At 45.0% G+C, this 13,635-nt stretch overlaps 1 protein-coding gene across 2 annotated transcripts in view; it reads left to right on the top strand.

Annotated features, from left to right (window-relative positions):
- TMEM87B (transmembrane protein 87B) overlaps positions 1-13,635 on the top strand; it is a 47,523-nt gene that overhangs the window by 1,334 nt on the left and 32,554 nt on the right. For both annotated transcript variants that reach the window (XM_070473976.1, XM_070473973.1), the window contains exons 2-6: positions 5,434-5,494; positions 8,192-8,283; positions 10,448-10,582; positions 11,683-11,736; positions 13,538-13,628. In XM_070473976.1, the coding sequence (XP_070330077.1) occupies positions 5,434-5,494; positions 8,192-8,283; positions 10,448-10,582; positions 11,683-11,736; positions 13,538-13,628 (433 nt within the window). The remainder of the gene's footprint in view (positions 1-5,433; positions 5,495-8,191; positions 8,284-10,447; positions 10,583-11,682; positions 11,737-13,537; positions 13,629-13,635) is intronic.

Raw genomic sequence — 13,635 nt, 5'->3', positions numbered from 1 at the left:
GCCTCTCACTGCAGAGGCTTCTCTTGCCGTGGAGCAGGGTCTCTAGGACTGGAGCCTCAGTGGTTGTGGTGAGCCTACAGCGTACGGGATTTTCCCGGACCAGGGAGCCAACCCGTGTCGCCTGCATTGGCAGGCAGATTGTTAATCTCTGGACCACCTGGGAAGTCTGGATGTCCGAATTCTAAAGGCAAAACTTACGTTTTGATTTCTTCAATCAGAAAAAGAAAGTAGTGTAGGAGACTACAAATTCTTCCTATAGCACAAAAGCTACACAGAGGCTAGAGTGCTTATCTTTCTGAATCTTTAAGACCCAGTGCAACCATTTCTTCCAGGATTCTTCTGGGTTGGTGCCCTATTTTGTGTACCAGTCATAGGCCCTGCGTATCTCCATTATTGAATTTCTCTGAACAGTAAAAAGCAAAATTCAGAGTGTAAGGTAAGGGAGTTAGGGAAGGCGAGGTTCAGAAAAAGAAGACCTGCACGTTACAGGAATAGATCACCTTTAATGAGGCGAGAAGGGGCAGCAGTCAGATTAGCGAGCTGCTGCACTAACCCAAGAAAAGAGTAAGCATATGTAGGCATGTATGTGGTAAGCTACTGTCTTAAGGGGGCCTGTTCTCTCCAAGGTTTTTCAGAGTAGTTATCTCTTAAACGGATGGGGCAAGGAATTCTGGAGATCAGCCAAAGGCTGGACTGGCTGGGAGCTGGGCGTAATCAACCTTAATGTCCATTTTTTTTCTTCAGGTGAGAGAGTTCTTTGTTTTGCATAGAACGGTGGGGAGGACCTGGAGGGGAGTTTTAACTCCAGGTTACTTGGCTATTTTGAGCCAAGTAACTTTCCTTCACAGAGAACTACACTTAAGGTTTCCTGCTGCTTCTGTAGTGAATGGGCAATAGCATAAACTAAATCAGAATAAATTGGAAGTAAATTGGCTGCAAACAGACTCCTTCACCATATCTGTCAAGATCTTTGCCAAGTACACTTTGGATAGGGAGATTCCTAAAGCCATGGGGAGAAAATAACTTTGCTTCTTGTGTGAGAAAGAAAATTTTTCTTTGGATCCCACATAATCTTTATTTTTGTTGTTTAGTCACTAAGTCATGTGATCCTCTTTTCTAATCCCATGGACTGTAACCCCCTAGGCTCCCCTGTCCATGGGGTTTCCCAGGCAAGGATACTAGAGTGGATTATCATTTCCTTCTCCAGGGGATCTTCCTGACCCAGGGATCGAACCCATGTCTCTTGCATTGGTATGTGGATTTTTTACTGCTGAGCCTCTAGGGAAGCCCCAGGTGATCTTTAGCCCTGTGTCATTCAGAACAGTAGCAATCCATAAAGCTTTTTGCAAAGGGTAGGCTGATTTTTCTTCCCCTCCCCTATTTCAGATTGTCAAGACTTGTTGTGGAGAACTGGAAAGGAAAGTGTAGTTTTCTTTCATTTGTCCTGCAAATTCATCCAGAAGTGGTTCTTTCGATCGTAAAGGTCAGCAGTTTAAGTGCCTGCCTACCATGTGCCATGCACTACATTGGCCATCGCTGTTGGAAGGATGTATTTTAGACACAACCGCCTCTCAAGAAGCTCACACAGTGGTAGGGAAAGCAGATTCGTGGGTAGTAAATACACACACGGTGGCATTCTTGGGATATTACTGGAGCACTGAGGAAATCACCTAACCCCGCTTTTTGGAGTTGGTGCCCGGCTGACTCTGAAAGGATGCGTAGATGAAGAGGAGGTGGCGAGTATAACAGCAGCCGTGTAGAAACTCTTGGTGAGTCTGCTGACTGAAGGCAGGAGTGTTAGTTGGGATTGGACCACAGTAAGCCTTCCATCCCTGAGCTTGGCCTTGAGCCTGTGGCCAGGGGTCTCAAACTCAAGGACCTGTGGGGGCTGAGGCAAGTCCTGTCGTGAGTGAAGCAAAGTAGGTTTGGGGCTGGTGGGTAATGCTGTGAACTGCACATGGCATGCCATTGCTGAAGAGGGCGCTTGCCATTCAGCTCTGGCTGTGGATGCTATAGGGTGGTCGACACATTTTTATCTTTTTTGGCTGCACCGCACAGCGTGTGGGGTCTTAGTTCCCCAACCAGGTGTCAAACCCTCACTCCCTGCAGGGAAAGTGCAGAATCTTAACCTCTGGACCTCCAGGGAAGTTCATATATTTTTACTATGTCAACTAATTCAGAAAAGTTTTAAAAGGCTCCTTGTGGGCCCAACATAACCCATTTTGTAGGTTGAATTTATATGTTGGTCACCAGTAGCAACTTGGGAGTGTGAATGAGAGCAAGCCATGGAAGAGTTTTAGACATTCCTGCTAATCACGGTGGCTGTTATCTGAGGATGAATTGTAGGCTCCAGTCTGAGTGGAGGCACCAGTAAGTGTAGGCTTGAATCAGGCCAGTGGCGGCAGGAATAGAGTGGGTGTTTGCTTTGTCACTCAGCCATGACTGACTCTTTGTGGCCCCCATGGACTGAAGTCTTTCAGGCTCCTCTGTCCATGGGATTTTCCAGGCAAGAATACTGGAGTGGGTTGCCATTTCCTCCTCTGGGGGGCCTTCCCAACGCAGGGACTGAACCCACATCTCCTGCATTGGCAGGTGGATTCTTTACCACTGAGCCACCAGGGAAGCCCTGCAGGGATGGAGAGAAAGGGCTAAATCTGAGAAGTGTCTGTGAGATGAAGTAGGCGTGCCTTGGAGATGGGGTGATGGAGGTGAGAGACCAGAAGGAACCATGGCTTGAGTGATAGGGGATGGCATAACCTGCATACAGCCAAGCTGGTCAGCACAGGAGTAGCTGGTGAGGAGCAGAGTGGGAGGCGTCTGGTTTAGTGCAGGGGACTGTGGACAGTAGTGGACATCCCAGAGGGCATGACCTTGAGGTAATTGGGTATGTGGACGTGCAGCTCAGAGGAGGGATCTGGACCAGGGATTTATTGATGTTGAAACTGTTGAGGAGGGATGGGATTTCCTTGGTGGTCCAGTGGTTAAGAGTGAACCTTCTAATGCAGGGGGTGTAGGTTTGATTCCTGGTTGGGGAGTTAAGATCCTACATGCCTCAAGGACAAAAACCCAAAAGATAAAACAGAAGCAATATTGTAGCAAATTCAGTAAAGACTTTAAAAAAGAATGATCTGCATTAAAAAAAAAAAAATCTTGAAAAAACCGTCAGGGAGGGAAAAGGGTTATCAAGAAAGAACCATTCCTCCTGTCAGGGTTTTCCTGTGATTCCTAACCACTTGTTCGCTTAACTTAATCTCTTCTCACAGAATTTTTATTCTTGGGGAGGGCAGACATGGATCAAACCAGTCAATCCTAAAGGAAATTAGTCCTGAATATTCAGTGGAAGGACTGATACTGAAGCTGAAACACCAGTACTTTGGCTACCTGATGTGAAGAACCTGATGCTGGGAAAGATTGAAGGCAGAAGGAGAAGGGGACGACAGAGGATGAGATGGTTGGATGGCATCACTGACTCAATGGACATGAGTTTGAGCAAACTCCAGGAGTTGGTGATGGACCGGGAAGACTGGCATGCTGCAGTCCATGGGGTTGCAACGAGTTGGACATGACTGAGTGACTAAACTGACTGAGGGCAGACATGAAATACTAGCTAGTATAAGATTTCATCGTAGTTGTGGTAAGGGATGTGAGGAATGGGTCCCACAAACCTTGGAAGGGGGGGCCAGCCTGGTATGGGCCCTGGTGGAAGATGCCCCGAGGAAGGGGATTTTGAACTGGGCGTTCAGGGGTCAGAAGGAAATAACTAGAGGAGGAGTAAATTTTCATGTAAGTTTTCAGGTTGACCACTAAGGTCCTGAGGGCTGGAAGGAGCGTTATGTTTTTGAGGACTGGAGGGAAAGGTACAAGACAGGTGGTCTGCCCACCTGTCTTGTGGTATAGCGCAGTGGTAAAGAATCTGCCTGCCAGCACAGGAGATGCAAGAAACGCAAGTTCGATCCCTGGATCGGGAAGTCTTGGAGAAGGAAATGGCAACCCGCTTCCTTATTGGGTGGGAAATCCCATAGACAGAGGGGCCTGGTGGCCCACAGTCCATGGAGCGTCGAAGAGTCAGACATGACTGAGCGCACACAGAGAGGGTGGTATGCCACAGCTCAGAGAGAGGCCAGCAGTTTCATCAAAGGTGCGTTTATGTTGATGCCAGGAGAGCAGACGCAGACGCACAGACACGCAGCCCTCCCTCGGCTCCTGTGTCCTGCTGGCCCCAGGCTGTGAGCCTTGTGGGGCCTCACGTCCGCTGCAGGGAGTAGGTCACATGGGACAAGGCTCTAAGCCAGGCAGTGATGGGACCAGGTTTATGGGTTGCTTTGTTTTTCCTCTTTTTGACCACACAGCATGTGGGATCTTAGTTCCCCCACCAGGGATCAAACCTGTGCCGTCCGCATTGGAAGCATGTTGTCTTAACCACTGGACCACCAGGAAAGTCCCAGACTTATATTAAAAAATAATAATTGATGTGGTCACAGGGAGGAGTGGAAGGATTGTTGTTCGGTCGCTAGGTCGTGTCTGACTCTTTGTGACCCCATCGGCTGCAGCACACAGGCTTCTCTGTCCTTCACCATCCCCAGAGTATGCTCAGATCATGTCCATTGAGTCAGTGATGCCATCCAACCATCTCATCCTTTGTCATTCTCTTCTTCTTTTGCCTTCAATCTTTCCCAACATCAGGGTCTTTTCCAGTGACTTGGCTCTTCGCGTCAGAGGGCCAAAGGATTAGAACTTCAGCTCTAGCATCAGTCCTCCCAGTGAATACTCAGGGTTGATTCCTTTAGGATTCATGGTTCAGTCTTGCAGTCTAAGGGACTCTCAAGAATATTCCCCAGCAGCACAATTCAAAAACATCCGTTATTTGGTGCTTAGCCTATTTTCCAGAATACAACAGTACTTTTAAACAGTAGAGAGAAATGTTTTAACAAGACTTTTCTTTATTAGTTTTTTAAAATACGTATTTATATATATATATTTTGGCTGCGGTGAATCTTCGTTGCTGTGCGCGAGTTTTCTCCAGTTGCAGCGAGTAGGGGCTACTCTCTAGTTGCAGTGCGTGGGCTTCTCCTTGCGGCGGCTTCTCGTTGCAGAGCATGGGCTCTGGGCGAGTGGGCGCTAGTGGCACCCGGGCCTCGTGGTTCTGCGGCATATGCAATCTTCCCAGATCAGGGATCAAACCAGGGCTCCTGCACTGGCAGCTGGGTTCTTATCCACTTACCACCAGGGAAGTCCAGTATATTTATTTCTTAATTTGGCTGCACCGGATATTAGTTGTGGCTAGTTAGCTAGTTACTAGTTAGATGTGGGATCTAGTTTTCTGACCAGGGATCAAACCTGGCCCCCAGCTTGGGGAGCAGGGAATCCTAGCCACTGGACCACGAGGGACGTCCCTAACAAGATCTTTCTGTATTTCTTTGTTTCTTGTTACAGAAATCAGGACCTTTGATATTTAGGAAAACCATGTTTAACTCTACTGAGATCAAGTTTTCTGGTAAGTATAATAATCTAATATAATACTGAAGTAACAATAAATTATAAGTAAGCAACATATAAGCTAATATATTAGCATAATATAAACTAACAGGACACAGTATAATATTATGTGTTTTAAACTAGGCAGATGTTTTTAGGTGATTATAACATTTTAAGAGTCTCTCTTGATCTAGTCAAATTGTAGTTGTTTTCAAGAATGGATTTTTCTAATCTTGTCTCAGAAAATGAAATATGAATCATTCTTTAAAAATTATAGTTACAGCCTAATAAAGGAATCTTCAGCAAAAAAGTATTTCACTTCTGTGAAATTTGACTTTGAATCCCTTTTAAAGTATAATACATTTTTTTATGGATATAGGAAATGCCATGATTGTGATGAAACCTTTGTGCCTCTGAAATCTGTCTAAATATACATGATTATAGTATGAAATAAAAATTATTAGACACTGATATTTTAATTAGGATTTTAGGGCTTATGAAAGCGAAAGTACTGCTTGGGACTCTGTCTGAATACCGGTATGTCATGACTAACAAGTCATAGACGGGGAGGTTTTCAGTAAGTTTAGTGGGTTTCCAGCCTTCTCTAGTGGCTCAGCAGTGAAGAACCTGCCTATCGATGCAGGAGATGCGGCTTTGATCCCTGGGTGGGGAAGATCCCCTGGAGGTGGAAATGGCAACCACTCCACTATTCTTGCCTGGAGAATGAACCCCATGGACAGAGGAGCCTGGGGGGCTGCAGTCCGTGGAGCTGCAGAGCTGGAGACGACTTAGGGACTAAGTAACAGCAGGTGGCTTACACTGGATCTCAGTGTTTCATGGTAAACTCAGTGGGTCTACTGGGCTCTCATTCCTCCTAGTGTTTCCAGGAAGTTGACTGGGTCAGCTGGTTGCCAGGGCTAACGTTTGGGGATAAGGAGTAGTTTTTTTGTTGGGTAGAGCCACTTGGCTTCACGGATTCCACAGCCATGCCCATTTTCTCTCACACCATCCTCTGATCATCTGGTGGACTGTTCTGCCCTGTGTGGCCTCTGCTGATGGAAGTAGGCGAGTCATTGGCTAGAAAGCAGAGGCGGCTTCAGAGCAGCTGCCTGAGATCACAGATCTTCAGTTGGTGATAAGAACTTGGTAAGAATAAATCAAAGCCCACGGTGGATGAGGAAAAGATTTTGGCATCTCAGTGCTTTAATAAATTCATGTCACAGTGTCTAGACAAGATTTAAAACACTGGTGCAGACAAAAAAAAACACAGCTCTGTGGGGGAGTAAAGGGTTATGTGGACCAGTGAAACAGAGAGTTTGGTTTTTATGGCTCGAGCGGTAAAGAATCGCCGGCAGTGCAGGGGCCACAGGAGGCCAGGTTCCATCCCTGGGTCGGGAGACCCCCTGGAGGAGGAAGTGGCCACCCACGCCAGGGTTCTTGCCTGGAGAACCCATGGGCAGGGGAGCCTGGCGGGCTGCAGTCCGTGGGGGCGCAGGGAGTGACATGCCTGAGCAAGCGTGCAGCACAGTGTGAATGTGCGGGAGCAGCCTCTCAGTGGGCCACGGTCCAGTGTCCACATCCCTAACGGGGGAGAGAGTGAGGCAGCGGGGGGAGTCGGGAACAAAAGCACTTTTAAAAAGTGGAAAGCCGGCAGTGCCTCAGCGCTGGTGGGCGAGAGGTCTTTCTTGAGCCGTGACCGAGGCTCTGACAGGTGGCTGGCAGGGGTGGATGCGGCACCTGAGCCTCCTTGTTCTGCTGCCGTGCTCACCAGGCAGCCTTCTCATCACACTGGGCCTCCAGGAAGGCTTGTTGAAGAGAGTTAGTCGATCATGACATGTCTACTTTATAGTTAACTATTTATTTTAAGTGAGCAATTGGGTATTTGGGTTTATACATGTACAGCTGTAGTGCAAAAGAGGAGACAGCATCTCTGACTTCTCACAAAGTGAAATTTTAGTGCCTGTGAAGTTAAGCATTGGTCCCTTGGACATGCGTCTATGCTGTTTGGTGGGTCAGACATCAGGCTTTCCCATAGGTGACCCCGCACTCCTTAGCAAACTGCCTCAGGCGGTCATACTTCTGCCTTGCCCTCATGCCTCCTGGGCCTTTGCTTCTCCTGTCTGTCCACCCTCTTCACTGGGCAGACTTCTGTTCTTTCTTCATGAGCCTGCTGGGGCCCCATTCTTCATGCCCTCGTGACTATCTCAGGCACCTTGCCCAGGGCTCGCTTGATCCCCTGTTCTCAGCCTCTTCCGCCGTCAAAGGTGCCTGTTTAACTGTTAACCCTCCTTTCCCCTAATTCCTCTTTTGTCAGGCATCCAGGGATTATTCTAGTTTACCATTATGTTTCTTCCTGGCACACAAGGGCTACTTACTCAGTACTTCTTGGGTGGATAAGTCAGTGAAGAACATTTCAGAGTGAGATAAACAGTGACTGAGCATATCCGGTTACTCAGTTTAACACTGGACTTAACTTATAGATGAAATGACTAGTCTTACAGCAACATTTGGTTCACTGTGATAATTTAGTGTAATGAACTTATCTGTCTCATTCTGCGGTGACTTTTTGGAGGAATGGGGTAACATTTTACTCATTGTTTCCTTAAGGTAGCCTATTTTAAGTTGAATTTTTGAAATCTGAAATTTAAATCGGGGTGGGTGTATGATATTATTTACAACATTGTCACTATAAAGTGAGACTGTCTTTTCTCAACAGTGAAGTCATTCAACTGCCCCGGGCCTGTGAAGTTTTCCATTGAGTGGCACTTGGAGCGTCATACCTGTCACAGTGAATATTCTGAGTTGGAAGTAAGTAAAACACAAACTTTAAATGAGTGTAAAGCTATGAAGGAAAAATTACAGAGTGTAAAGATTTTTTTTGCTCATCAAGTGAGGAGTCTAGAAATAGAGACTGTAGTTTTAGAAGTGCCACAGATTTATTTTGGGACTTAACAATAAATGCTTTAATTATGTCAAAATATATGCTTTCTAAGTATACAAATCTATCAGATTCCTTGTATCTTATGAAAAACATTAGTAATTATTTAAATCAGAGTTATAGGAACCATTGATAAAGGGATTGTGAATCATACATAAATAAAAACCAACTTAATTTAAAGAAGAAATGTAAAAATTTCATCCATTCAGAAAATGAGTAGCAGGGGACCTAAGGCTTTAGTGCAGATGAACAGATTTCATGAGTATGAGTAGGTCTCATCAAGAAGTGAGGAGGGAGACGGGAAAGTGTGAAAGGAGAAAAAGGAGGCCAGCCTAGGTCAGTGTGTGCTTCCTAAGGAAATCACAAAAATATTCGCTTAGATTGCATAGACATCAGATTTAGGACATCTAATGTTGATACTACCCTATTAGCTGATAAACAAATCTTATTCAGATTTTGCCAGTGTCCCAAGAATGTCCTTTTTAGCAGCTTTTTTTTTTTCTTTTTTCTGATACAGAATCCAATCCAGGATCACATTGTATTTCTGCAGGGTTTTTTTTTGGGGGGAGGAGGGGGCAGCTGTCATTCATGACATGACATTGATATGTACAACTGATTTATTTTTATAAAATGTCCCTCAATTTGAGTGTTTCTCACATTTTCTCATGAATAAATTCAGGTTATATTTTTGTCAGACATACCATACCCTGGAGAAGGAAATGGCAACCCACTCCAGTATTCTTGCCTGGAGAATCTCATGGATAGAGGAGCCTGGCAGGCTACTGTCCATGGGGTCACAAAGAGTCAGACACGGCTGAAGCGACTTAGCATGCACGCACTAGAAAATATACTGTTTTGTCCCATTTTTGATGATGTTAATTTGCTCAGTCAGTTAAGGAAGTTTCTGTCAGTTTTCCACTGTAAAGCTGCTACTTTTCTCTCTGTTGTTAACAATAATTTGTGAAGAAATACTTTTGTATTTACGTGTAAATATCCTGTTTTTTCCACCAGTCCTTGCTTTAATGCTCTTTGATTCTTGCCTGATTGATTAGTTGTTACTGTGGTGATTGCTGGGGCTTCCCAGGCGGTGCTGGCGGTAAATGCCCAGTGGACAGTGCAGGCAGATGTAAGAGATGCAGGTTCGAACCCTGGGTCAGGAGGGTTCCCTGGAGAAGGGAAGGGCAGCCCCGTCCAGTGTTCTTGCGTGGAGAATCCCATGGACGGAGGAGTCTGGTGGGCTCCAGTTCATAGGGTCACAAAGAGTCAGACATGACCGAATCGACTTAGCCCTGACACACAGGATGACTGCTAAATGGTGATTCTTTTAATTCCATGTTTTCTTCCACATTTACTAGCAGCCTGCTATCAGAATGCACTCTCTCTTTTCCTTTACCTTATCTGTCAGTCAGTCAGTTGTCAAGATGGACTCGCTGATGTTTAGTTTGTCAGGTGGGTTATGATCTCTAACTGTTTTTATGTATTTTGCTCACGTTGTCCCATATTTGGCCAGTGGTCGTCGCTCAGTCGTGTCCGACTCTGTGACCCCATCAACTGCAGCACGCCAGGCCTCCCTGTTCGTCTCCATCTCCCAGAGTCTGTTTAAACTCATGTCCATGGCCTTCCATTTGGCCAGTGAAAGCCTCTTAATCTTTTCTTGATACCCGGGAGCTGCCATTAGGAGCCTGGTTTTATTTATCCACCCAGGAGCCTGGAACCTCATTGTTAGTTGATGTGTAAATGAAATTTCCCCTGCACTCACTTGGGTTTTGCCATCTTTGCTTTATGTTAGTATGTGTTTGGTTTATCTTTCCTTGTAATTGAATACTGCTTCTTTCTCTAAAATCCTTTATACATGGAGTAGAATGAAAGTAATCTCAGGACAAAGTATTATACGCAAAATTATATGCAAAGCTTTTTTTCTTTTTGGTATTTTGTTCTACTGAATGCTTCAAGTGTTCCAAACAAAGTAAATTTTTGGTATTGTTTAGATACTAAGTGAAAATAAATTATGACATAGAACTTTACCTTGCATAGGAGCTGTCACAGAAACATGAACTTCAGGTCACTGAAGACTTTTGTGCTCATTATTTCAAGAACAGTGAATGCTGGACAACAAAAAATGAAAATGTAGAGTGCAGCAGTGATTTACAGGTGTTTCCCCCATTGAATGTGAGTATCTGTCTCTCTGTGTTGAGATCAGATGTATTTGTTTCCCAGTGAATATAAGTATATATTTAACTTCTGTTTCACCAGTATTGTGATAAAGAAAGGTCTTAACTCATCAGTTTTTAGGTTTAGTTCTGTGTGTGGCAGTACATAGTAAGTGAGATTGGTACCACTGTTTCATGCCTTTGTACCCTGTGCAGCAGCATCCTTAAAGAGGATCTTTTTATCATCCTTTCATGATCTGCTGTCACTGCATCCCTCTCTCTTCTGCCCACCCCAGTCGGGTCTTTGCCAGCCTCACCCCATCAGAATAGCTCTAGTCAAGGCGATCAGTGACCTCCATGTCATTAGATCCCACGTCTGTTGCTCTTACTGAAGGTCTGTCAGCTCTCCAGCATTTAACACACCGGAACTCTCCTCTGTGCACTAAACCTGGAAGACTAGACTCCAAAATGTTAGTAGTGATCATCCCTGGGTAGTGAGGCTGTGGGTCGTTTTAAGTGAATTATTTTGTCCGGTAAATTCTGAAATGAAAATGTCTTTAATAAAAATTTCGGGGACTTGCGCGATGGTCCAGAGGGTTCAGTGCCTGGTCAGGGAACCAGCTCCCCCGTGCCATAGCTGAGACCCCGCTTGCCTCAGTGAAGACTGAAGATCCCAAGCACCATGACTAAGACCTGGCGCAGCCAAATAAGTATTTTTTTAAAAATCTAAAAGAAAAGTTTTTTCAAAGGTTTCTTTTAAAAATTTTTGTCGAGGTATAATAAATATAAAATAAAGCATGCATATCAGAAGTGTAGGGCTTAACGAATTTTCACAGCCTGAACCTGCCCCCATGGGCCCAGATCAAGTGTAGACCATCGGGGCACTTTTGGTCCCCCCCCACCCCCACCCCGCCAATGGAACACTGCCCTGGGGCAGAAAGTCATTGTTCAAGCGTAGGCTTTTGTCGCAAGCGCACAGTGAGCTTTGTTCTCTGGTGTTCGGCCTTCAAATCTTTACTTTTTTTGTAACAGCTTTTTTTTTGCCCTCAGTTTGTTAGAATTATTTTTCCTCAGGAAATGCAACAGTATAAAATGGAATTATTTTGTTCTTTTTTCCAGAATAAACAACTAATATCAAATACCGGAAATGTTTCAAACCAGGAAGGATCAACAGTAAGTCACTTTCTTTGCCTTTAAATCAAATGTATACAAGTTAGAGTAAGATTGAGCAGAATCTGCTGATGGATAGATACTCATGATCTTAAGTAGGGTGAGTAAAATTAGGAAAGAAAAAAAGAAATGTAATTTAAAACAGTGTATTTTGTTACACATGTCTGTGTGAATTTTGTACATACTTGTTTCTTTGTTTAAAAAATCTGTTTAAAGCTATAATTTAAGCGTAACTTCTATGTAGTCTTCCTTTACTTTAAAAAATAAAATCCCCCTGTCACATGCCTTAGCACAGCAGTGGGCTAGTCGGTATCGTCTTTAGGGAAACAAAGAGACAGAAACTACGATGTAGCACCAGGTGGAGGAAAAATTTAGAATCGGGGGGCATTATTAAAGTCAGGAGACTAAGAAGTTGAGAGGGCTACAGGGCGTTGAGTGTAGGAGCCGAAAGCAGACTCAGGAGAGCTTGAGGCTTGCTTTTAGACCGGGACCGTCTGCTTGCATGGTCTTCTGCAGCCACCTTACGGAACAGTCTGATGGTGGAAAGGCGTTCAGTCTGCAGTGGTGCTGAGCCAGCTCTGCTTTGTACACATGCTGTCACAGGTGGAGGAGGAGGAAATGACAGGGAAGACTAGGAAGTGCTCAGGAAGGAGGCGTGTGAAAAGTTTGGTCCAACTACATGGGGGTGTTGGAGGGTCCCAGGCAGTTCCCAGGCGGCCGGGTCAGCTTCTCAGTGGGTCTGAACTCTCGCAACAGAGTGCCCAGCAGGCATTTAATTTAAATAGCTTAGCCCAGCAGTCCCTAACCTTTTTGGTACCAGGGACTGGTTTCGTGGAAGACAATTTGTCCATGGACCAGGGGTGGGGCATGGTTTCAGGATGACCCAAGGACATTGCATTTATATGCCACCACTGATCTGCCAGTCAGAGCTCAGGCAGTAATGTCAGCGATGGGGAACAGCTGTAAATACAGAAAGCTTTGCTCACTCGCCCACCGCTTACCTCCTACTGTGTGGCCCAGTTCTAACAGCCCACAGATTGGTACTGCTCTGTGGCCCGGGCAGTTGAGGACCCCTGTTTTAGCCTATATACTGTATCTGAGTCATTTTCAATCATGTTATATGACATCTTTCTTCCCCTGTTCAGTTTTAAAACACACACATTTTAAAACCAAATGCTTGATGATATTAGAAAAACTACTTGAAAGGTATTACTAAATATAGAATGGTAGCTTTAAGAGGAAACCCGTAGAAATATAAGAAGTAGAAAATATTGGCAAGTGGAAAGGCTTTTTCCCTCCTCCATCCTTTGGGTCTGGAAGGATGGTGGTTAAAAAAAAATGGAAGAAATGCTTCTACTCTCCACTATCCTTCTACAGCCTGCCTCTCCTTTTATGTGTGTGTGTGTGTGTGTGTGTGTGTGTGTGTGTGTAAGGAGCCAGTTCCTTTTTTTTAGCTGCACTGGGTCTGCCTTATGGTGCCAGGGTTCTTTGCTGCAATATGCAGTCTTTCTAGTTGTGGCGCTTAGGCTTCTCTTGTTGTGGAGCACAGGCGCTGGAGTGCAGAGACTCAGTAGTTGCAGCACCGAGGCTTGGTTGCTGCTGGCATGTGGAATCTTAGTTCCCCGACCAGGGATCAGACCTGCATCCCCTGCATCGAAAGTGGATTCTTAACCACTGGACCGCCAGGGAAGTCCCCCCAGTTCGATTCTTAACAGTTGATTTAAAACATGGTGAACAGTTGTTTAGCTATATCTTGTAAAGCAATTTTAAAAACTAACTTAAAGGATTTTTTTTCCTGTTTCAGGATGTTGTAGCCAAAACACAAAGAGATGGGTTTCATATCTTTATTGTTTCTGTTAAAACAGAAAAAACAGATGCAAGCTGGAGTTTGAACGGTATAGT

Source organism: Odocoileus virginianus, chromosome 2 (assembly GCF_023699985.2).
Source record: "Odocoileus virginianus isolate 20LAN1187 ecotype Illinois chromosome 2, Ovbor_1.2, whole genome shotgun sequence".
NCBI classification, from domain to species: Eukaryota; Metazoa; Chordata; class Mammalia; order Artiodactyla; family Cervidae; genus Odocoileus; species Odocoileus virginianus.
The sequence above is the reverse complement of the archived record's forward strand: the minus strand, read 5'-3'. Positions and strand labels throughout refer to the sequence as shown.